The sequence below is a fragment of the Equus quagga genome, chromosome 6 (genome assembly GCF_021613505.1).
Source record: "Equus quagga isolate Etosha38 chromosome 6, UCLA_HA_Equagga_1.0, whole genome shotgun sequence".
Lineage (NCBI taxonomy): Eukaryota > Metazoa > Chordata > Mammalia > Perissodactyla > Equidae > Equus > Equus quagga.
Window position 1 is genome coordinate 117,073,691 of NC_060272.1, and position 26,851 is coordinate 117,100,541.

Here is a 26,851-nt window from a genome sequence, read left to right on the forward strand (position 1 = left end):
CGCGTCGGCAGCCCGGGGTTCACTGGTTTGGATCCCGGGCGTGGACCTATGCACCGCCTGTCGAGCTATGCTGTGGCAGGCGTCTCACATATAAAAGTAGAGGAAGATGGGCATGGATCAAAGCAAAAAGAGGATTGGTGGCAGATGTCAGCTCAGGACTAATCTTCCTTTAAAAAAAAAAAGGCCATCCTAGACCAACCAGAACATGTCCCCACAATCACCACCCGATCAATGTACCAGCTGACCCACAGAGTTGTGAACAATAATAAAATGGTGGTTATTTTAAGGCACCAAGCTTGAGGTCTACTGTGATGTAACAGCAGATAGCTAATATACTCATTACTCACTTAAAAAGAATCAATTTCCAATGAAATAAAACTCTTTAACCTGCCAATCAATGCCCGTTCATTCCACTTCTCTAAAACTCGCCCAGTGTTCCTCCAGACGACCATATTTCAGTCTGACTGACTTTGTTAAGGGGATGCAACATTGCATAAAGGTACAGATGCTGAGGAAATTTTACAAAGGCATCCAAAAGAGCCAATGTGAACTTTGTTATGAAGTTTGGCAATATTCTTTCCTGCAAAAGTTCTTAAAAGAGAATCACTGATAAGCTGAGGTATATGGATTTTTATTATATCTAAATATGTGTTTCTGGCCCCCACTTAAAACTCAGAAAAATATAGTCTTTTGTTTTTGCATTCATCTGTTTGCCTTTCTTTTCATAATCATGAATCGCAGAGCTGATTTGTCATGGAGAAAAAAATATTTCCTCCTTTCTCTGAGACTCCTATATTTAAGCCCTGAACACAGAAACTATAACATTAAATAAAGCTCTGTTTATATCCCATAAATACTTCATAGAATTCTAACTAGGCTAATACTGTAGTTCAAATGAAGAGATGAATCTTCACACTTTTTTACTCTTTCCCCTAAAGATATATTTGGGAAAGAAATAAGAGAAAAATTTGGAAACATGTTCTAAGCCAAATTTTAGTTTTTGTTCTAAATCAAATTTTTATTAATGATAGCAGTTTTTATCTGTTTATGTTACCTGTCTGTTTTACATACTGAATTATATGTTCCTCAAGGGTAGTTTAGCTGTATAGGGGGAATTCTCTCTGTTTAGTATATTATTTTAATCAAAACTAAATATTTAAAGTATGACACTTAAGCATCTATCAATCTCACTAACTTCTCTCCTGCTCACAAAAACTAACTTAAAGCGAAAATTATACTGCATCTTGTAGAGCTCATTCTAAGCAGAAAAATACTCCCGAAACATGTTTAGAGGTTCCAGACTTAACATAATTATTTAGGTTTTTCAAATACTCTAGAAAGGGGAAGATGGATACACCAGTCATACATTTACTCTGTAGGAAAATATGCGTTAATCCTGTGAATGCCATTTTAAAAAGAAAATATATGCAATGACTATAAGGACTGGCTTTTCAATACAGTCGACGAAAATCTGATGCGATTTAATGCACAAGTACATTCAGTTTCCTTCCATCTCACTCAAAACACTGCAGTATTATTTGCAAAAACTTTATAAAGTGTTCTGATGTTTAACATCTGCCTATCACTCTTTCACAAGTATTGCTGCAAATAAGTGGATAACAACACAAGAACCATGATCCTCCAAGGCCTCCTCAGCACCTATTTACTAAGTGAAATGGATTATTAAGATATATAGCTCAAAAACTGAAAGGAAGAACACCGTAGAAAAATAACACCTTACTGTTGTCACCACATAACACTGGTGTTTAAATTCTACCATCTTGACTTTCTATTAATATGAAATAACACGTGACGGAGAAGGTACACTTATCTTTCGCGAAGAAATCCAACGCAACGATTTTAACAAAAGCCAAACCCTGACTAAAATAAATGGCAACCAGACTCATAGCAAGACATATTTGACCTGTGGCATAGGCAAATCTAAAAAGTTTGTGAAATTTAAACTATCAGGCACTTCTCAGGTCTGGGAAACCACAGCTTATAGCCAGGATGCTGTTTGGGCCTTCAAAGCAATATGCTCGCGTGAATAAATCAAACATGAAAACCCCACACTAGGGCATTCTTTTATAAAGTTCCTTTTCAAGAAGTCTTCCCCTTCCAAGGGTGTGCCCCTTTCAGGTCCCAGATACTTTTCCATATGGAAAATATAATGTCAAGCTTCCTTCCATCTGGTGCCTTGAAAAACAGTTATGAAGAAGTTTTACTGTGCATCTTTGATAATCTTGATACTCCAGACATCTCTCTGTCAAAGGTATCCTAAAACGTGAACCTTAGAAATCATAATTTATATTAACAGCCTGGATCCAGGTGCAGGGTAGAACAGACAGGACAAAGCAGACGGCGTCGCCAGACGGCCCTTCTTACTGTGCTACCAAATCTGAGACTACTCCCCACAGAAGAACCTACGGGCCCCAGACTATCAGCTTCTTAATTACATGCATATATTACTGATGAGGCAAATAAGTAATCAGGTGAACCAAAATTCTGTGTACTGAGTGAAGGAAACCAACAAAGGGAATATAGACTAATTCCAAATTTGATGTCCTTTATTTTAATAGGCATCATAATTTATATAAAATGTCTACATTTTAATTGGCCCAATTACTCCCCAAGTGGCACGGACAATAGGAATTCCATGGAGATTTTCTTGTTCTAAGTGAGTGACTTCATGGGGAGCTTTTGCAAAATGATCCTAATAGGGCTAAAAAGGCTCATCTTTGGAGTCTCGCTAACAGGGAATTTTAAAATAAGTTTTTATTAACTTGTCAAAACATTTATTAGTTAAGGAGTTTAAAGGAAACACCTCTTTGCTGCTTAACTTCCCTGATTTAATAAATAGCTGGGTTTTCCATACTAGAAAGCAAAATCTCATTAATTCAAACTAAAATGAATGTTTTTAATTCGAAAAGTGCGGGCTGGGTTGAAAACTAATTTTGTTTAGCCAGTCATTTAATTGCAGAGCTTGCACTAATAGTACAACCAAGACAGATAGGCAATGTTTAAAATTCTTTAAAGGATTAACTTTTCAAGAAAGTTGGAAATACGTACAAAGAGTCTATTTACATATAACTTATTATTGCACTAATTATAGATCATGCTTATATATTCATTAGAAAATGTACACTAATGAACTCTGCTTTCGTTTAGCTTAACGTGAGCCCCAATCTTCACTAAACTGAGAACTGTAATAGGGAAGCACAGTGTCAATCACTTGAATATAGCAGCCATTCAAGTCAATATTTGTTGAATGAATACATTTTCCTGAACCCTCAAAAGAGAAAAAAAAAACACAACATAAAGGAAAATTGTAACGCGATGGGATTTCTTTAAAGGGGTGGAATATCAAATGTGTACAAAGTCTGTACACTAAAGAGAACAATTTAAATTACACATCTTAAATTAGTAATAATGGGTATGATACAGTGAATTTCTATTCACCACCTCTAACTTGACTAAAAATTTTCTGGATTAACCTCCCCAAAGTTTTAACCAGAGGTCAATTCATTTTTCTTTATTAAAAATTAATATGCATAGTCAAAGAGACAATTTTCTTTCTGTATCTGACCCTCCCACCATACAACTATTCAACATGTTTTTATTTTGTAATTCAAAGACACAATCCAGAGTGACAAGAAATTAATCTGAAATTCTCAAACATGCAGAAGAGATTTACAGAAGCAAATCTTTGCATGTGAAAATTTTGCTTCAGGAGAACACTAGACTTTTACATAAGGGCAATTCATGGTTAGAGAAAGATTTCTGTTTATATATTGAAAATTAAAAAATCATTATTTAAACATTATATGCTTCAGACTTTTCATTAAGCTAGACTGACCTACTCATTAACCTGAAATGTTAGTGTTTTCTCATACCACATGTGAAAATATCCATATTATGGTCAGGTAGATGAGTATAGAGGTCTCTGTGACATTAAAACAGAGAGAAGCATCTCTCCCCACAAACACCAGAAATTATCTAAAACTTTGATTTAGAGTAAACCAAGTATTTCTCAAATCCTTAAGATAATTTTTATAGGTTTTTCAATAGCCTTATTTCAGCGTTGTCCCTATCAGGCACAAGCATAATTGACTACAAAAATGCATAAGCAAAGGAAGCTAATGGCCTTGCTTAATTAAAATGTAAAACTCCAGCATCTTACATTCCATTTATATGATTTTAAAGGAGGCTTCAGTAAGTCACTCTCTTGACAAGAGCATTCAGATTGCAGAGAAGGCTACAAAGGCGTTAATGACATTTACCCCCCTAATAAGAGCTGTTCACACTTCATGGTTTTCCCTTGTTATTGCTCAGGACAGACACTAGCACCTCATTGAAAGATCAGTGCTGCAAGGGAAAAAAGGCCCCTTGAGACGTCTCAGACTTGAGGAAAAGCACTAAATCAGGTGATGCTACAGAGATGACATGTTCGATTCTCAGGGGTTCTTACTCACCCTATGGCCATGGATTTGAGGCAGTTAACACACAGCCAATCAAAACCCTCCCCCACTCCCAGAAGACAGGGCCATCCTCTTCTGCAGCAGGCACAGTGAAGGCTAGGGAGAAAAGAAATAAACTTCTTTCAGGTGCCCTAGGTCTGGCAGGATCCAAATGTCTTGTACTGCTCTCAGTTAATCTCCATCGATGTGTGGCTGAATGAATAAAACACTGACCTTTTCACCTAAGAGACCACAATTTGAATCCAACATAAAGTCACCGGAGGATCAATGGACAGAGGCACTCATATTTTAAAGCAATAAAGCACTGCAAAAAAGGGAAAGGAAAAAAAAAAAAAGTGTTTTTTTTTTTACCGTGGTTTTGGCCACAGATTCAACCCAGTTTCCCTGGCTCAGCTATTATGAATTGGATCTCTGATTCAGAATTGAAAAGCTCCCAGCACTGCCCCTATGGATCTCAAAATCTGGCACAAGCCCATGGCTACTGCAAGGCAGACATTCCCTCACATGTCAATACGTGGAAAAGCAATCCCTGCTGGTGATGGAATGATGGCTGACTCAATGGAATATACTCAGCATGAACTCTAATTCTGGCAGGGATGACAGGACACAGAGACAAGTAGCTCTTAATTACTCTTTCAAGGGGGATTTAAGCGTATTTTGTTAGTGTTAATTTAAAATTTCTAAACATGTGTGCATCCTTTAAGAAGCAGCAAATGAACGAACCCATTTAAGTTGCAACCTAAATTGGCTACCTAATTCTGTGTCTTATCAACACACCATAAAATAAGCAGGCTTAATATTAACAGGTACTCTAGAGACAAAAACCTATGGGATAGATACTCTATTGTCTAAATGTCAATTTCTCTGAAGCCTGGCCTAACCTGACCACAAGCCAATATTTTCAGTGGTCTGTGTTCCAAACGTTCTCCTATTTATTCCACTAAGGAATGCGAAGAAGAAAAAAAAAAAGCCTGTTGTGCACAGTATTCCTTCAGAATTGCATCCCCGCAAGGATGCAGTGTACACTAGAGTCTTCAAATTACCGCATTTACTCAACTACTATTTTTAAAACCAAAAGAGAAAAAAAAATCCACAGCAGGAAAAGTATATTAAAATAAAAATAGAAAATACAGTAACCACATTACTCATACTAACTAGAAAGCTGCCTCTGACACTATTATTATGGCTTTGTTAAAGAGAGAAAATTACATGAGAACAAGGAAACCAGGTTAAAGCATTTCCTTACAGAGACCTTCAGTTCTCAAAGTCTCAGAAAAATGCTTTTCTGGGGGCTATGGGTGAGAAATACACAGTAAACTGAAGATGAGCTCTGGAAAGAAAATACATAGCAACCAATGTCATTCTCTTATTTTGGCGCCTTATGTATTACAGTCTATTGTAGTCCACTCAAGACATCCCACCTTTAAAACACAAAACTACCACTGTTTAATCTACTCTCCAGGTCCCCCATCCCAAGTCTACCTTGACTGCAAAAGAAAGAGAGAGAGAGGACATGATAGGTCACTCAATTGCCAACAACAAATGAAAACACTTCCTAGACAACAACAAGACCTCAATGCTGAGTTTCTAAAACAATTGTTCATGAAGTCACTAGCCAGTGATCTGCCTTTTTAAGTTTGAGGGTTATCAGCAACAACTGCCAGGTCTGTGACCCAACAGAATCACTAGTCATGGAGCTAGCCCCATGGACAAGAGGTTAAGTTCATGCCCTCTGCTTTGGCGACCCAGGGTTTGCGGGTTCTGATCACGGGTGCAGACCTACACACCATTCATCAAGCCATGCTGTGGTGGCATCCCACAAAGAAGAACTAGAACGATTTGCAACTAGGATATACAACTATGTACTTGGGCTTTGGGGAGAAAAAGAAAAGAATTGCTAGTTACTCCCCTTAGAAAGGGATGGTGATGCAAACATCAGTTGAATCAAGACGAGCTTCTGATTAACAGGCCCAGGCCTGGCCTAACCACACTCACCAACACCACAACTCAATGCTGCTCACCCAACTGAAATGCAACTCTCCGCCACAAACTTGTTCACACCTCTTCTCAACATAGCATTCTTCCTGTATGGAAAAATGTTTGTTCCATCCTTTCTACTATGTAACAGTATCTCTCTTCTTTCTTAAGTATCTCCTTTTTCAACAGGTCTTTCTAAAGTAATTCAATTTGGCAGTGGTCACCTTAATTCTACTAGCAAATGTATTGGCCCGAGTCCTATTTTCCAGTTGCCGCTGGCATTACTCATATGGCTATTGTACATAAATCAAATAAGTGTATCTTTATTTATGTTTGTCCCATCTGTATGGATTTAGCAAAAGCTTCCAGAAACTCAGGCAGATCCCCATCTCACTTTCTACTTTTCACAGCCTTTCATGATTTCACATATGAGCATTAGAAATGTAGGTTACTCAAAAGAAACAGATGGTAGGCTAGGGCTGGGTCTTGAGAGCCTTCCCATCATTCTTGGCTACAGTCATAATAGAGTTCAGTTCCCGGGCAAGCTCCTCTTATCCTCCACCTGCCCTTTCTGTCAATTGGGAGAAATATTAGAAAAGGACACAGCAGCCCAAATAAAACACATGGACAAGTAGAAGAATCACAAAGCTTCTGTTACTCTAGAAACTTAAGGGTTGTAGGGGGTGAAGGATAGGGAAATCGCTCTACTTATGGAATTAGCATTTACTGAGCTCTGCTATGAACTTAACAAATTACTTCCCTTCATCCTCAAAACTCCATTTAGATTATTCACAATAGCCAAGATGTGGAAACAACCCAAGTGCCCATCGACTAATGAACAGATAAAGAAAATGTGGTATATATATACAACGGAAGACTACTCAGCCATAAAAAAAGACAAAATCGTCCCATTTGCAACAACATGGATGGACCTTGAGGGTGTTATGTTAAGCAAAGTAAGCCAGAGAAAGAGAAACACCGTATGATCTCACTCATAAGTGGAAGATAAACTAACACATAGACAAAGAGAACAGCTTAGTGAATACCAGAAGGGAAGGGGGTTGCGGGGTGGGCATAAGGGGTAAAGGGGCACATTTCTATGATGACTGACAAACAATAATATACAACTGAAATTTCACAATGTTATAAACTATTATGACCTCAATAAAGTAAAATGTTTTTAAAAAAGGGAAAATCAACAAATATTCATGATAATTGCTCTGGATTACAGGATATTTTTATTTTCTTGCTTTGGCTTATTTTTGTTTTTCAATTTTTCTATAATGAACATATTACTTAAAATAACTTTGAAGAGCCTTGATTATATACTAGATCCTGTGTTAAATACTCTTTATGAATTATCTAATTCTCAACTTATTTCCATTTCATAATGAAGAAATTGATACTGACAAATTGCTAAAAGTCATGTGAATTACTTATGCAATAAATATTAAAGAATAAAAAAACCTCCATTTAGAAGGTATCACCAGGAAAATGAAGCTCTTAGAAATTACGTACTTTTTATAAGGCTACAGAGCTAACTGGTGGTAGAAGTGAGGTCTAGACCCAAAGATCAGGAACTTTCCACTTTAAATTCAACAAGAAGCATCTAAGAGTGTTGTGCTGGAGATCATATGGTTTAATCAGCGCCATCACAGAGAATATCCATTTCAAGTAAATCTGAAGTTGTTCTTATCAAATGGTGAATGGCCAGAGAGCTGTGGGCCCATTTCTGCTCCTCCTGGGGAATACAAAACCCTCTCTCTGGGCCCCACAGTCACAAATCCTATTCCAGCAGTCCCTGCATTCCATCCTGGAATTTAGTGAGATATCTATTTCTACTTGGCAAGGGTAAAGGGAGGAATATTTTTATTTTAATTCTGAGCACAAAACATCAAGCTACGTCCTTGGATATAAGGTGTTTATTTTCATTGCTGTTCAAATAGCTAGAGCCCTTGGCAAGGAATTCAAAATCCCTGTATTCCACTTCCAGCTTTGACTCTGCCTGAGGCCTGAGGCCACGATAACTTTAGTCTCTGAAACTCTCTCTCTAATAGGGAGGTTAGGAGGATTGCTGGGATAATGTCTATAGAGTGGTCCAAGCATTCTGGTCAATAGACACCATAATGCAGTACATTGCCCTGAACCATCTACCTTTTGACCATCCCTGCCAAAGACAGAGGGATCTTGACCATTCACACCTGTGATCCTTCCTTCTCTTCTGAAAAAGATTCACATATTGTTGACATGATACAAAGACACCTTACATCATGGTGGTGATAATTCAGTCTTTAGCTGGAGACAAATAATGCCTCTTCTGTGTCAATGCTATGGGTCATCTGTACACTCTTATAGTTTTGATCACACAACTCCCTTGATTTGTTTATAGCTGCTTCGTCCATTAGAGTGAGGGCTTCCTGGGAGATCTTCTCTTGTGTACTCAGCACACAGTAATTAATCAATAAAATTTGCTATTTCAAGGACTACTTAAATGAATTTATACCTAGATCCACTCTTCTTTTTGCTCTGGAAATTTCCTAAAAATCTGTGAGGTCAGATAATACCCATAAAAAAGGTTGCCTATTTTAAATTAGTTTTACCTTATGCAATGGGATGAAAGCCCAGATACTCTAATCTTTTTAATAAATTCATCAAGTACTCATTTGTTCGGTGCCAGATCTTTGGAAAGGTATTGAAAGGGTTGATGAAATAGAGAAATGTAAGGATAATAAAACAATAGTCATATATGGAATAAATCAGTTCTTAAAAAAAAAGCACATGTGCATACTCACACTCACAATGTAGTAATGGTTAATATTAATAAGTGCTGCAAGCTGGTTAATGCAGTACTTTATAAATACAATTTCATTTAACCTTCACAGATGAAGAAACTTAGGTTCAAATATGTTAAATGACCTATCTTAAGTAAGAGAGCAATCAAAAGGTGAAACCAAGATTCATACCCAAGTCTGTCTCACTCCAAAGTCCAAAATCTTTGTCACTCTACTCTCCTGCCTCTTATTTGTAATGAGGTCTGTACTATGTACATATGTACATACAGGTCGGGGTGCGTGTGTAAGTGCCTATGTATATGCATGTATTATTTATTTACTATTGAATACTATACCCTTTTGCCTGACTAATCAGGAAGGCACTCTGTTGTAAGCGACCAGGTAAAATATCAAAAATTGACATTTGACATGGGCAGAGAACATGTTTGGTACCTGACATTTCCTTACTGTGATTGGCCAAAGTTAGCTTGATGCATAGATATAAGCAAAAAATACCCACCTGAGTAGGAGTTTATAACAGACTTCATCAACATTATTTCACCATTTTGCCATTGCAAAGCCAGACAGGTATAAGCAGTAATCTCACTTTTAAAGATGAAGAAACTATGGCTGAGAATGGCCAATTTTTCCATACTTGCATAAATAGTCAGTGTGTGGTACTAGGAGTTTAGCCCAATCTTCTTCCTTGAGATCCAGTGCCCCCTTTACCATCCAACCTGATATACTTTTATGGATCCAGAAAAGAGCTATTTCATCTCTGCACATCCGCCATACATGACATAGGTGAAATTTTATTAATTAGGTACAAAGCCTTTGTTTTTATACACTCAATTACAAAAGGCACATATCCCTGGAAAGATAAGTCAAAGACCGGAATTTACAATGAAGCATTAATGATTTATATCAGATCTAGAGAAAACGTTTGGGTCATGGACATGAGAGAGGAAGGTAACCTGAAACAAGGTGGACTATCAGGAAACAGCCAAAAAAAGGAAGACAAAAGAGGAACCAATTTCACCTAGTTTTGCCTAAGGTCATGTGGATGTGATCTGCCACTGAATACAAGAGAGATGACTCTGTCAGTTCAGGATCCTCAGGCCTTCTCTGTTCCCCAAGCCACACCAGTTTGATGCTGTAAGACTCTCGCACATTATATTCCGGAAAGACAGCTTGGTAGTCTTAAAGAAAACAAAACCAAAAAACATCCAAACACTGCCCATATAATCAGAGACCTGAGTGCAAATCAGATTTCAAAATTTCCTCCCTCCATATTTAGTAAGCACTATCACGTGCCAGGCTGGGTACTGGGTTACGGTGACAAACAAGAGGTTAAGTGGTTCTTATCCTCAGGAAGCTTACGGTGCATCAACTGTGCCAATTAACAGCTTCTGTGATCATGGGAAAGTCACTTAACCTCTTTGAGCTTCAACTACTCCCAATGTTAATTCACGGGCAACAGCTACCAGAGGATGGTATGAGAGGATTCCAAGAGCTAACGTATGGGAACTTGCTCCACAAAGGGCTGTTTAAATACAAGCGTTTGCCCAATATTGACGTTTTCTACCACATGGATACCACAAAACACTTATTCTACACAGACCACTGCTAGGGGGTGTGGAGCCTTCGCTTCTCTTCTTACTGCTCTCAATAGCCCAGCTGCCGTTACAGCCTTCAGTCCCTAGGAAGCCTGAAGAAAGACTAAGGACTCGCGGACCAAGTGAAGTTACTGGATATTCCATGAGGTCAATGGCAAACATTTTAGCAGGTTTCTTTACCCATTCATTTAACAGATATTATTGAGTACCCTGCCTTTGTGGTGTTCGCTAGTGAGGAAGCCAGGAAAAAACCATTTTAACAGTTGCTTTAATTAACTGATCGATTTTAAATTGGATTGAGGCTTGAGGGAAACAGAGTCCTGAGATAGAGCCACATCAGAAAAACCTACACTGGTTAAGCTGGACAGAAAAGGTCCCTGTGAAAAAGTGGGACTTTGGCTGACACCTAAAGGACAAGAAAGTGCCCACGCAGAGAGTAGGAGAGTCCAGGGAGAAGAATCTATCCATGCAAATGCCCCAAGGTGAAGAGGAGTTGAGTGTGTTCAGGAATTGAAGACTTGTGATGCGCTTGATAGGAAAAGGCTATGACTTGGGAAGGGCTGGTGAAGCTACTTACCTACTCTCACAAACCACTTACGCCAGAACTCCACGGAACCTTCATTACGCTAAGATGTATCTTGAGGCCTTAAGAGAAGGACCCAGAGTATGGTTCCTCCCAAATCTAAAGACGGACCTCCGGAAGACTAATGCCCCCCGAATACTCTGGGAAATGTTCTTCTGAAGTGTTGGTTGTTCTTTTAGTTCTGAGTGTTTCAAGCCACAGGTGACTTGAAATGCGCATCACTACTTGTCCTCTCACAAGGCTGCTGACACCTCAGCTAATTATTCAGAGTGTCTGATATGTTTCTCTGAATTCTGGCAGACTCATTTGCAAAGGAGGAGATTTCCACAGATGGACTGGTGGTTATAGGAGCCCAGGCAAGTCAGTTACACATTCAAACTGAAAAGAGACTGTGTGAAAACTTGATTTTTAAATGATTAAATTCAACAATGATAATTACCTATATTCTTATATGCTAGGTCAAAGACAGGGAAAATGGGGAAAGAACAGGACATTGCTGTTATTCACTGCCAATAAATGTACTATGAGATACAGATTTGAAATAAAAATTACCCTTCAGCAGCAGCAAAAACATCTTATGTTCCTTTATATTTAGATTTTACCATCTACTTGCATATTTCCTTTTTCTGCTTTTTGAAAAATACATAAAATTTACCTTACTTTTTCTGTACTCTCTGAATGAACACTTTAATTGGTACAAAAGAGAATACTGGGTTCTTTACCTTTATGATATTACCTGGATTCTTAAATCTTTGTAGTCCAAGTCATACTGTACGTTTTATACCCAGCTGGTTAGCTTATGGATTACACAGGTAACTACACAAGTGAAAAGTAATTTTTATCAAAATGGCACAGGATTCTTGAAAGACATTGTTAGTCTTTTAAATGACTCTGTGGCATCACTATCCTCTCTTTTTCTTTTAATAACCTTTTCATACATGCTTGCAAAGGACAGTTTTGCATGGCCTGCTCCCCTTTTCCCCCACATGCAAAAATTCAAAATCAGATCAGACATCCGCTATTCTTCCACATTCAAAACTCTCTCGGAAACTAAGAATAGCTGTGTATCCATAAGGGATGTAGGTTTGAGCCCAGAGAGTTAAATTAATATCCTGGCTTCACCAGTTCAACTTACCGTACATCTTCATTTGCCCAGTAACACAATCTATAGCCAACTGCTAACCAAGTCAATATGTGGTAAGACTAACAGCCACCCTAACTTGCCTTGATAATTATTCTCCTTTAACTGACATAATATTCAATAGACTGTTGTTGAGAGCAATAATGCTAAAATTGATGCCTTGAGGGCTACAAGACAATTGAGTTTTAGCCAGATAAAATGACTTGTACACTAATAGTGCATTATAGGGTTCCACAACCTTTGGACGCACATTTTATAGTCTACTTGTATGACAATGTTATATATAATTATATTCAAAGTCATTGGTGCATACCTTACCATTACGACATGTAATTTTTAGAATATTGGCTGATAATCAAATCACATTGCTTTAAAGGAAAAAGGTTTATTTCTATGGTCTAAGCTCTTGTTTTTTGGGTGTGTGTTTTTTCTTTAAACAAAATGAGCATTTTCTCACTATATAAGTGATAAGTTTTTGTCCTTCAACCTCTTGCTTTTTTTCTAAACTGAGAACTGTTTTCACAAGGAACAAGCGGATGAGAACTACTGAATGACAAAAAGCGTCATTTAAATAAAATCTATATTACATCAACTCTATCAATAAAACAAGACAAACTAAACCTAGTGTTCCTCTAACGTAAAAATCATCTATGATTTTCTCAAAATACCAATTCTAGACACCAAATGGAGAAAGAGATCATATTAAACTTGAGACTTTGTCAAAACCTATATTAAATTAATGAAAATTATTTATAACTTAAGTATCACAATAAAGGACAGCATCCTTTATATGCAATACTTCACCCCCAAATAAGAGACTCTGTAAATGCTAGTTTGTGATTTTGCTTAATTTTCCTCTCATACTTAATTTCTCTTGCAATTTTGCATCTTTAAATCCTAGGCCCTCATAGAAAAAGAAATATGGAGTACATCTTCTATGATTGCCTTAGAGATATCTTGAAATGCTGGGGAAAAATTAACACCTAAATAATAATTTCAAGTAAAACAAAGAACAGGTTCTGGTCAAGACAGAACATTAAGACCACACCACAGAACAACCGGCAGGTTCTATATTTACGGCCATCAAAACACCACAGTCAACTGGCCTGCTGAGATGGCAAATAGTCATAGTCATGCACATTACCTATTTGTTTGGACAGAAAGAGACCATTCATACACTTCAGATATCTCAGGCAAAAATATATACATGGAAGTGAAATACAGCATTGATGACAGAAGTAAGCATCATAGTAGAGGCAGTAAAGATGGGACCAGATGGGGGCATAATACTTTAGGTTTTGAATAAAGGAAAGAGTGCTTAGCCAAGCTAACAGTTCCATTCAAAAAACTGCAAGAGGTTTGTTCCTTCCTGTAGGGTAAACTCCACCCAAAAAGGACATTAATAATCAAGTCGTGGAAACCACTGCAGAGAAATGTGGCACTGATGCATCTCCAGGCCAGTATTAGCAGGGATTATGAAACTGGAATTCCATGTTTTATTTTTCCTGGCCTATTTCTCCTGGGCCTTGTGCCCCCATAAGTCCCCTCAACTTTTCACTCCCCACACTGAAATGTCCCCATCCTGAGGCAAATGAGATAATGCTTGTGCAAGTCTTCTAGAAACTAAAAACGTAATGTATAATTATCACTCTTATCATCATCGTCTCATCTTCTGAAGGCCAAATTTTTTGTGCCTTCCAAGTTGACATCTCACTGAACTAAGCAATGATTCTACACTAACTAAAGCAGCCACGGGAGCAGACAGGTTATTCCCACCTCCTCTCTTTCTCTACGTCCACTCATCATCCCTCCTCTGCTCTCCTGCCCTGGCTAACACCTGGAGGTACCACACAGGAGAATGACAGGAATGTGTGTGTTTGTATGCCAAGTTAAAATGAGAAGGAGACTGGAGGGCCCCCACTCACCACATACCAAGCTGGCAGCCAAGGCCTCACACACAACACAGGGTGGATCGGGGAATAAAAAAGGCTGGCAGAGCCAAAATCAATTTTTCTTTGAAGGGGTCATTTCTCCTGGTATTATCCCCATAGGAAATTTCAAAACCCACTTCAGATTCTACCTTCCCAAACTGTGATCTCCTCTGGCAGGAGGGAGTACTTCTTCATCGTCCAGTGTAGTCTTTTTGGATCCTGGGGTCTCCCAAACATGTTGTTTTCAACATTTACCCTTCAAGGGTCGTAGGAAGACAGATGGCCATAAAAACATTTCAGAGGCCAAGTACACAATGCAAACAACTAGCGACACACTGCAAAAAATGATGGGAAAAGGGAAAGATGTCGGGTGGGTGGGACTGGAGGCTGTGGGCCACCCTCTTAAGACCCTTATCAGATCAGAAGTGCCACTGACACAAAGAAGGGGCTCAAGGCTGGAAGAACAGGTGCTGTGAAGGCCAAGTCTATCCCCATGTCTGCTGGATTTGGAATGTGCGGGTTGACTGGTTATGAAAGCAGGGGCTTTACAGAGGTTACAGTTCCTCCTTTGATTTGGATCAAGAGGTAATAAATAGGGTACACAGACAACCAAGGAAACACCAAACCTACAAATTAAGTGTGAGAACAAGCCCGGCTAAACCCAGATGAAGTGTAATCTGAGATTTCCACACACCCATCACCCACCTCAAAGAGCCCTCCCTTTTAGTAGGGCTTCAATAACACTTGTTGAAGAAGCCAGAAAGCCCATGTTGTGGAGAGAGAGAGTTGAACTGAAAAAGATGCAAATGAAGCAACACTAGGCAATAGGTCGCTTCTTCCAACTAATATACACCACTGAGGCCTAATGCCAGACTGTTGGGACATCGCTCCTTTTTTCCAACACCCTGACGAGCCTGCCAAAAGAACCATTTTAACCAGAAGAGGGTGTGCATGCCTAGGCCTGCGAGGGGCAGGAAGACCAGGTTCGCCAAGGGCTCTCACCCAACCCCTCCCAGAGCTGGCCCCAGACGCCAGCTTCAACGTCCTCCCCCTACCTGAAGGATGTACCCCCGGACGTAGTCCCGCAGAGTCCAGCCCAGGCCGTGCAGGATGTGCAGCACCTCCTCTTGCTTCAGGACACTGAAGAGACGGTCCAACAGGATCTTTAGCCGCACGGGTACCGCTTGTGTCCCGTAGAGCATCAGGCTGCTGATGTCGAACACCACGTTGGACTGCACAATCTCCACCTGGGTGGGGTGGTACAGGTGCTGTGTGCTGAGCTTATCCAAGGCTGTAGAGGTCCCACCAAAGTTCCGGAGGTGGGTAGGAATAAAGAGAGAAAGGGAGAGGATAGAGAAAGTAGAAACAAGTTACTGGAAGTTAACAAGGTTCCATTTCTACAGATGGACGACATGCACATATGTTTAAGCAAGATTTTGCAATGTGAATCGTTCTCTTCCCACCTCCTCCTGCTTTGCCTTTTATTTTATTTATTTTTTCGCGTGGATTTATAAACTGCAGACGACAGCAAATACAAAACACATTCAACTTTCAGAAAGAGAGCCACGGAGGAAATTTCTAAATGACTGTGGTTGGCTCTAAAAACCTAATTAATTTGCTAATTGAACTACGGCTCAACTCAAGTTACCACGGTGTCCCCCTCCCCCAAGCAAAGAACAAACAATTCCCAACTCATGCCATAAGACCAGGCCCAACCAATACCACTTCTCTCAGTAAGATTCACCCCTTACAACACCGGAATGGTTTAAAGAGGAAGAGGAGCGAGTTCTTTAGACCACAGGGGTAAAGGGGCTAATTTAGAGGGAATAAAGAAACTGACATCTGTGTGGAGGGCTAGTAATTTAAATCCAGTTAAATTAGCTAAGGGTGATTGTCCCAAGACTTAGTTCTCCCAATTTTCCACCTGCTGTTCATGTGTCAGATAGTTTAGTGTTCAGTGACATGTTCTCTAAAAATTATCCAGGAGAAACAAAAGAAAAAGACCTTCAAGTCACAATCTAGTACTTTGTTAATAGCTCTGACAATAGTTTAGTGTCAGATGAAAAAAGAAAAAAAATGACTAAAATCAAAGTTTGAGAGCTAATTGTGTTATTTCGGTAGAGAAAACTGAGGATGACCATTCTCAGAGTAAATACTTTCAATGAAACGAAATATTTCAACAATTAGGTCTTTTTCTCCTCAAATCTAAGAAATTACATCTCTCCCCTAGATCTAAAAGCCAAGATAAGGTCAAAAATTCTAGTCCTCACCCTTATCTAAGTTTGTGGGAACCCTACTGCAGATAATGTAATTACATTTTTCCTTGGTTTCTCTAAAGTGAACAATTAAGATAATATTGTCTCATTTAGAGGGCTCAAAGAGATGCTGCAAAGATTGATGAGCTTTGAACTCCTTGAGAGAACACAAAAGCACTAGATCAGCTGTCAGAATTACATGCATATGACCTTCTAGAGATTAAAACAGATAAACATGTGAGCTTGAAAGACAGTCATCTAATCTCATGAGTCAGGCAAATAAACATAAGACAATCACCATCGGGCTCAAATCGTAACTAGACCTGAGCGTACCCCAGGTTTCTGCGAGTCCTAAACCACTGCCTGGCCTTTCTCAACCACTCTTCCTAAAACCTAATCCCACGACAGTATAGACTACTGTACATGTGCACTCTGAGCGACTCTTATTTTAATATACCAGTATTTCTGCATATTAATGCCAGTATTTAAAAGTGCACGCACACACACACGATTTTTAGTATTTCAAATGTATTTTTTCAGGGCTCCTCCTCCACTCTCGTTTCTTCCTGACTTGTGGTCACTAGAGAGTTCATGTACTCTTGATAAATTGCTTTCTTACATCCACAGTGTAAAGGCCCTTATCATTTACCCGCTGGCTTCATTCAACACATTTACTCCCAGGAATACTTTGTCAAAGAGTTCGGGTTTCCTCATACTTCATTTCGTGCAGCTGATTTGTCTGATCTTTCCTATTCTAGTGGTTAAGTCAACTTTGAATAAATAGCCTTAAAAATTAATTTAACGTTTGGGAAAGATAAGGGATTCACAAGCCTAGGGATTGAAGTCTTCTCTCACTCCACAGGGCATTTAGACTGCAAAAATGCAGCAAAGAGGCATTATTATCCCGGTTCTTCAAGTACAGCTTAACTACTCAGCCTTCTGATGAGTGGCTGCTGCGCTTACAGAATCCAGTGACCAGACCGGAAGACATCTGCTCCTCCTCCATTTTCCTCCATCAACCCTCCCCGGCCCATATCAAACGCTTCTTCACAAAATACACTGCTATGACCACAACAAATATGAAATCAAGAGGGTTCAGTAGAGGGGAAACAAAATGCACCAAATCGTGATGTTTGTCCATGTGTTTGGACCCTGTATCTATGCATTAAGCATATGCAGGTGTGTGTACCAATGTGTTCCAGGGCCAGGTGGAAAGCTGTCACTCCTCTCCTCCCACTCCCTACAAAGGGCTGGTACTTTTGGAAGATGAAGAGGACTGAACTGTTGGGGGTACAGAAACAAAGAGAAGTTGTTCAGAGAGTTGAAAGACCACAGGTCAAATAGGTGAGGCAAAAATATTTCCCTAGACATGCTTTTGAGAACATAAGAGAGTGAGAGTATTGTAAGGACGTTACCTGATTCTTCTTCATAAGTACCCTACATGTCAAGAAGTTGCAATACTGTTATAAGACATACAAATATACAGCGGAGGTCAACAATTTTTTCTGTAAAGGGCCAGATAGTAAATATTTTAGGCTTGTGGGCCATACGTTCTCTTTCACAACTACTCACTTCTGCTATTACATAGTAGTTTCCCTGCCCCATCTGTGGTTTCACTTTCCATGGTTTCTATTACTCGTGGTCAACCAAAGTCTGAAAATATTAAACGGAAAATTCCAGAAATAAACAATTCATAAGTTTTAAAGTGAGCGCCGTTCTGAGTAGTGTGATGAAATTGTGCACTCTCCACTCTGTCCCCCCAGGACGTGAATCACCCCCTTGTCCAGCATGTCCACTATCTGCCCATTAGTCACGTAAGAGCCATCTTGGTTATCAGATTGACTGTCATGGTATCGCAGCGCTTGTGTTCAAGCAACCCTTATTTTACTTACTAGCACCAAAGCGCAAGAGTAGTGACGCTGACAATTCAGATATGCCAAAGAGAAGCCGAAAAGTGCTTCCTTTCAGTGAAAAGGTAAAAGTTCTCAACTTAATAAGGAAAGAAAATAAATCATATGCTGAGGTTGCTAAGATCTATGGTAACTTTTATTACAATATATTGTAATAATTATTCTATTTTATTACTAGTTGTTATTAATCTTTTACTGTGCCTAATTTATAAACTTTATCATAGGTATGTATATTTGGGAAAAACATAGTATACAAAGGTTTTGGTACTACCTGCAGTTTCAGGCACCCACTGGGGGTCTTGGAATATATCCCCCATGGATAAGTGAGGACAACTGTAGAGGGAAAGCAGATAAGACTTAAACCAATGGGCATGTCTGTGTTCTAATAAAACTTTATTTACACAAATAAGCACCTGGCCACATGTGGGCTCTGATATGAAGGATGGAAGGGTTGGATATTTAAAGAAAGCCAGTAGTAGAAAAGGAAAAAGCCCTAAGAGTGTGATTTAAGCAGCAATTACCCGAGAGATGAGCCGTAAGATGAAGGCTTGGAAAATATTAAACTGCCCAGCTTGCCGATGTCAACTGCAAGTTTCAGCATAAACATATCATCAAAGATTATGATCTATCAAATTTCTTGAATGTACCCAAATTTTCTGCTTTATAATTGCTGGATCATACTGAGTCACCAAGTTGTTGACAACTTTTGGGGCTATCTCTTTGGTGAACAAAGGGTAAGTGATGATTTTTTTGTGTCATGATACTGGTAAACTGAGACCTAGACTTCTGCCTAATGTCATGACCTTCCTGTCCGCCTGCCTGGAGGATGCACGTCTGGATCTTAGCAGAGTTAGGAATCGGGTAGGGCCAACGAGGAGAAAGGAAAGGAAGGGCAAGAACTTGCTCAGCAGGATAGAGTGGGAAAAGATGGTTACCCTTTTATACTTTACGGGGCTAACCATCTGCTAAATTGTCCTATACCAATACTATTGCCAAAATTCCATTTTCAAATGAAATCTTAACCAGAAATTGGGTATACAAAATGTATAAAAGTGAAGTTACTCTTGGTGAAGCTAGAGTGAGCATGGATCAGGGAACTTCCAACTCTGTGTCCTCTCTTCTTCCCTTCAACTTGTTTGAGCATCTCAGTGGGACCTCTAGAGTTCCCAGCAGCACAGTTTGAAAAGGCATTTTTCTATCCAGTAAGATGATATTGTTTTGCCTTTTTCACATCTACTCCCCTTCATGCTGGTAATAGAAATTGGATTTCCCTTTGGGAACCACTGTTCCCTTGCACTCAGTACCTGTTATTTCATAGAATTAAATATTTCTTAAGCCAGGCCTGGAAAACCAGTATATCCCAGTCCCCTGGCGACAGCAAGTGGTTCAAGGATGAACAAGTGACCTAATTCTGAACAGTAAGATTGAATCCAGAATTTTAGTTAGACCTAAAGTTTAGTTAGAACTAAGTTCTCTTTCCCCAAAATTTATAGCTGGTAAATATACTTGAGAACAAAAATCACATGGAGTTGCAGCTACACTGCAAGATGGTCTGAGAAGACCAAGTGCTGACAATATTGTTTGATCGAGAAGATGTGGATAGGGCAGTGCCTGAGGATGGCACCATTGCTGGAATTTTCCAAGACACAAGCCAAAAAAATCCCTCTCTCCCTCTCTTAATGTCTGTTTGAAGTAGGATTCCACAACTTATATCTAAAAGAGCTGTGTCTAAGACAACTACCTTTTGGGATGCTTCTCCAGCTGGGTACCATGTAATTTCAAAGTAGCTGTCATGGTTCAACTTAAGGTATTTTAGTGCCAAGCTAAATGCAATTCACAATTTCTCCAACAACTGGAATGAGAGTATCCTTAACAATTTCATACCTTACACAAATTTACAAAGTATGATGGACGCCTTCAACATTGATAAATAAAAATAATTATGTCTTTGGGGGGGGGGTCGTAAAGGAAATGACCATTTAAGTACTAAGTAATGTCAGGCATCATTCTATGGGGTTAAAATGATCTTGTTTAATCTTTTAAAAAAAATTAAAAACATACAGTGTTACTAATATTGTCTATTTGGAGATCCCAGGCTCAACGAGGTTAAGTAACTGGCCTAAGGTCACTTAGCTATTTCTCCCAAGAAAATTCTGTTTCCACCACATGTTCAGATAAACAGTCAATAAGAAACTCTGGAAACTTTCTAAAGTCTTCATCAGGTAGGAAGTCCCTAACTCCTAGCAATCTGGGCTTCCTGCCCATCACTCTGCTAGAGCAAGCATTTGAAAGGTCACTAACATCTGCCTGACTATGAAATCCAATAGCTTTTTTCCTTCATTATTCTCCATGATCTCTCCACAGCAGCTGACCTTATTGATCACCACTCCTCCTAAAACGCTCTTCTCTTTCATTCATGCATACATTCATTTATTCATCAGAACTTAATAACTTATCACTGCATGCAGATGCAAAAGTAATTTATGTTGTGGCCTCCACCTTCAAAGGTAGACAGACACAAGCAATATAAATGCTATAAAAGAGATTTCATAAAGTACTATAGGACACAGAAGAGAGGGCAACTCTGCCGGGAAAGCATTGTCTTGTAAGACAACTAGGAATTCAGCAGGCAAGAAGAGAAGAGAGCAATGTAGGTAGATGAACTAAGGCAGGGTTCTCAAACATTATGTGCACAGAATCAGCTAGAGGGCTTGTTAAAACACAGATTGCTGGGCCACCTTCCGCAGAGTTTCGGACTCCTTGGGTCCAAGAACTCGCATTTCAAATAAGTTTCCACAAGATGCTGATGCTGCAGTCCAGGGACCATACTTTGAGAACCACTGAACTAATGCGGCATGAGTAAGAGAACTGAATATCCAAAGCATATCTAACACTTTAGGCAAACAGCTGGAGATAAGTCCAAAAAGGTCAGATGGGCAGACGGTAAGAAGCCTTAATACTACAGGCAAAAACCTGTGGAAAGCTAATAATGTAATTTTATCTCTTGATCACAGGATATAGAAAATAATAAACATTTTATAAGATGAAAATGATTCTAAGTTTAGACATAAAAATCTGACAAGAATCTAGAAGTTTAATTAAAGCAATGGTTGTCAGCTGGAGGGACACGGCACACGGTTAGCAGTAACAGCAGCTGACAAAGGTGCTGAATGAACCTCAAGGACAGAACCTCAACCCCCTAAAGAAGGCGACTCAAGAGGGAGATGGTCATGTTTACTTTGAAAAATTACCAGAGGTGACCCTGACATGCACCCCATACACAGGCCACAGTGAAAATCACAGAGACAGAGCAGGAGGCAGGGGTGGCCCAGAGCCAAGGGAACAGGATAGGGAATTTCTGCCAATACTCCACTGGTGATGCCTTGACGCGGTGGACTTCAGACTATGATATGCCTAAAGCTGGGGTATGCGGAGGCCTTTCAGGACGAATGCAGACAGAGGGACTCGATTTCCAGATCCTGCCATCCCATATTTACTCCTGCCTAAAACAGATCCACCTGACAACAGGCCTGCAGGCTCACACGGATGTTATCCATTCCCGTCTCTCCTTTGAAAACTGTACCTTCTTTCTTTCAAAATAAAGGTGTACTCGGGCTTGACTTGTATGGTGCACTGGCCCAGGGCATAAAATTCTCCTGGATGCCAAAATCATTGAGGATTTGAATTGCTATGTGGATGCTTCCTTTAATAATTAACATCAGCGCCAAGAACCTGGAAAAGGGCCCTCTTTCCCTGACTACACACATACAAGTAAAGGGTAGCTAGAACCTGATATTTAGGGAATATTCAGAATTCACATAGAGGATAAGGTGGGGCAACAGTAGTGAACTCCCCTCTTGAATTCCCACCTATTTTAATAAAGTATCACTCTTCAGAAAGTATCTGATGAGAGCAAAGCAAAAATGTCCAAGACGAAAAATGGCTTTGCCCCCGACATACTCAAAGGGAAATGATTCTTTCCGACTCTTCCTGATACTCATCCCTAGGAGGTATCATCAACTGGGAAGAAAAGCCCCTGAACACATGTAAGTGATGCCAACAGCTTTAAATTCCATATTTTCCTGGACCTACAAAATTTGCAAGATACACTGGGTAGGCTGTGGATGGAAGTTTTACACGATTCCTTGCAGAAACTATGTTTATCACTTAATAGGTAGTTATAACCCATTTAATCAAATAATATCAAAGCGTTTATTTCAGTTATGATTATCATTTTCATCTTATAAAATTCTCTACATCTTGTTAATAAAAGTAAAATTATAATAAGTTATGATCTAATGCCAACTTAAGTTAGGGGCTGGCCCCATGGCCGAGTGGTTAAGTTTGCGTGCTCTGCTTCGGAGGCCCAGGGTTTCCCGGTTCGGATCCTGGGCTCGGACATGGCACGACTCACCAGGCCACGCTAAGGTGGCATCCCACATGCCACAACCAGAAGGACTCACAACTAAAAAAAAAAATACACAACTATGTACTGGGGGTGCTTTGGGGAGAAAAAGGAAAAAATAAAATTAAAAAAAATGTTATACACTATAGTACATCATTGCTAATTGAGTAATGAGAAATAGCATTTCTATTATAACTGAATAAATTAATTTTATTAAGTCCACATTTTATTCTGAACTGTTTTAGTGATCATAATTTATTGATGTTTTTATAATTTTTCTCGAAATGCATACTAATACATTTATTTGAATTGAAATGTGAGCTTAATTTTTTCCAATGAAAATGAAGTTAGATTTGGCAGGCTAATTTGACCGAGAGCACTGGTGGAAATTTTCATCAATTAAGATAGCTAAATCTGCAGTGGTAAGATAAAAGTATCTCCTTTTAAAAAAAAAACACAACATTTTGCAGAAGTTATTTGAGTAACTAATTTCTCAATCTTTTCTGCGTATACTAGAATAAACAATCTGCCCCTAAATGAAAGACTAACAGCTATATTTATAAATAGGCATTTGATATGTCTTTTTCCAGAAATTGAGAAAGTGAATGACTATAACAACTTCTGGGTAATAAGGTGGGTGATTTCCATTTCTTTCCTTTAACAAAACTAATTGATCATTGTGTTAATTCTTGGCATCTAATCTGAAATGATTTCTAAGAATTGAATGATGATGTGATAAAGTTCTTAGTCCCACCAATTCACGTGAACAGGTGTTTCAGCAGTTACATCTGTAAAAATGAACATTGGGACTTGAATTGATAGTATACCTTTTCTCTTTCTTAGAATGAGTCCACGGTTACATGAACTAATCTGGGAAGAAGAAAATTTACAGCCCCATCCATTTTATTGACACACGTATTTCTGACAAAAACCCATTTATGTTTAACAAATTATGAAAATTTGCATTATTTACATTGCTTTGATCAAAATTAAATAATAAAATTTCCATTCATAGATTTATTATTTTCTTAATTTTCATTGCAGACATGTATGATAAGTTGAATGATAAAAGACTTTCCAGCAAATATAAGACTGCATTTATGGTAATGTTATTTGGGGGAAGTAAATCGGAAGTAACAGTTTAGGAGAAAAAACAATGACTTAAAACAATGATTTAAAGTTCTCAACATTTAAAAGTGCTTGGTGTCCTCCAGATTAAGGACAGACAGACACCAAGGGTTCAAATCCCAGCTCTGCCACCTACTTGCTATATGACCTTGGCAGGTTACTTAGTGTATGAAAATGTTAAGATGGCTCTTGGTTTTCAAAATTCTTTTGGGGGCAGGCACGCCAATAGCTTGAAGACCACTACCTTCATTCAAGGAGAAAGGAAAGGGAGGGCAGAATCAAGACCAAGCCAAGAAGCAGGGGGAAGAAAACAGATGCTTGGAGTGAAGATAAGGCAGCGTTACAGGAGGACTAAGAATTTCTAGTTTGGGGAATTTGGAGGGGAAATCAACGAGATGCAGGGGAACCATCAGGATTCCTGAGGAGCTGCCTCTCCAGCTGCCCACCTGTGACAGTCTGCCTCTAGGAATCCAACTATTCACACTCCGCAGGTCATCCCTCACCTATAAATTGAGCTCTACCCAAGCTCCATGACCTCAACTCCAAACATGGCCTTGACCCCTATTGCTGTGAAAGATAGGACTAAGAAACTAAGCCAAAATGCTTGAAATCAAACCTTTTTTTTTTTTTTTTTTTTTTGGTATTTTCTGACTGGATATGTCACAGGTGCTCATTGAGAAAATGCAAATTCAAGAAAAAGGAAAACAAACAAAATACAACCATTCATAATCCCACCACCCAAAGGCAACTATTATCTACATGTTGATGTAGTTGCATCTACTTTTTTCAATCCATAGTTTCGTATACAATCATGTACCACATAAAGATGTTTTAGTCAACGACAGACTGCATATATGATGGTGGTCCCATAAGATTAGTACTATACAGCCTAGGTGTGCAGTAGGCTATACCATCTAGATTTGTCTAAGTACACTCTATGATGTTCACACAGTGACGAAATTGCCTAATGCATTTCTCAGAACGTATCCCTCTTGTTAAGCAATGCATGTCTGTAGTTGAGCTCACACTATAGATACACGTTTCTATCTTGTTGATGTTGCTTTTCTCACTGAACACTATATAGCGAGAACGTTCAAAATTATCTCTGACTACTTAGTACCCATGAACTTTTCCACTTCAGTTTTCCCTGGATCAGTCCCTTCTTTCTGCCCTAACTTCTACCACTTACGTGCAAGTTTTTAGACTCTCCTAATTCCATCACTGCAAGTGACTCCCAGCTGGTCTGGTCCACCTCTGTTCTCTGGCCTAATACATCCTAAATATAACCTTCAAGTCAGTCTTCTCAAAAGACTGCTTAGAACATGTCTCTTCTCTGCTCAAAACTTCCCAATGTTGCCCCCCACCCCCCAGTACAAAATCCTTAAGCTGGGTCAGAAGACCTTGGACAGACCGATTTACTTTCCATCCTAGTAACTCTGACACAGGCCCTCTGTTCCAACCAAAGTGAGTTACCCACTGCCTTCCAAACATTCCTAGTACTTTAATATTTGAACACTAAATGACTATTTCCAGGTCTCCATCAAGTTTTATAGATTTAGTGAACAACAAAATAGACATGATTCAGGCTCTCTTGAAGCTAATACACTAATGAGGAAAAGAGACTTTTAACAAGTACACATTAACACACAGAATTACAAACTGGGTGTGTGACATGAGAACACAATTTCAGTGCAGAGTTGGGGTGGAGTGTCCCAGGCAAAGCCAATTCTGCTAGGACATGAACAAGGGAGAGCAGTTCAAGATGAGGCTGGAGAGATGAGCAGGGTTACATCTGCTCAGTTAAATTTTTTATTTTCAATGCTGTTCCTCAAATGCCTTTCCTCTTTCTTATTTACCTTTTTGACTACCTTCTTCTTCCATCTTCAAGTTCTGTTTTCTTTTTCCATGAAGCCTGAGAGGTCCCCTCATCTAAGAGCAAACTGTCTGAACAATGATGGCATTTCCGTGTGCCAGTCATGTACATCTACAGCCCAACCATATGCTGCCCATTTACTGGGTCTCTTATGTGCTTTTTTTATCACAAGAGCTTGGATCTTAAGCAGCAACCGTATCTCAAACATAACCACTCCAGAGTGTTCAGTCCTCATATTGTTAAACGGATGAACACAGTTAAATGTGCAAAGAACAGGAAAAAGCCATTATGTATTTGCACTGAAAGGCTAAATGTATGATCCCACTGTGCCAGCAAATTCTTAATCTCACTCATGTCTCTTTCTCAGCCCTCTCCTTTGCTCCTCACACTCCTCCACAGAACAGTGGGGGGAGGTAATTATGGCGGTTTAGTGAGCGAAGTGGGGCTGCTGGCCGGGCAGGAATTCTGACTAACTTTGCATAATTTATTCCTTTTCCTACCACTTCAAGCATTATTTGGGGGCATCCAATGGATTCCTAGGTAAAAACAGTATAAAGTCTAGAATTGTTTAAGAAAATAAGCTCAATAAGGGTGCAAAGGCTGGATCATAATGCACAGACATTATGAAAACAGACATTATGAAAATCATAGTACAAATCACTAGATTTGTGATCGATGTGCTAGATTCATGGTCTTATAGCTATAGAAAAAGATACAGTACGACTGTGGAAAGGGATCAGAGAACAGTCACACAATAAGACTGTAAGAATAGCATCTACAAAG

At 39.2% G+C, this 26,851-nt stretch overlaps 1 protein-coding gene across 14 annotated transcripts in view; it reads right to left on the minus strand.

Moving 5' to 3' along the window:
• BNC2 (basonuclin 2) overlaps window positions 1-26,851 on the minus strand; it is a 423,941-nt gene that overhangs the window by 113,672 nt on the left and 283,418 nt on the right. For all 14 annotated transcript variants that reach the window (XM_046664181.1, XM_046664177.1, XM_046664178.1 and 11 more), the window contains one exon: window positions 15,553-15,788. In XM_046664181.1, the coding sequence (XP_046520137.1) occupies window positions 15,553-15,788 (236 nt within the window). The remainder of the gene's footprint in view (window positions 1-15,552; window positions 15,789-26,851) is intronic.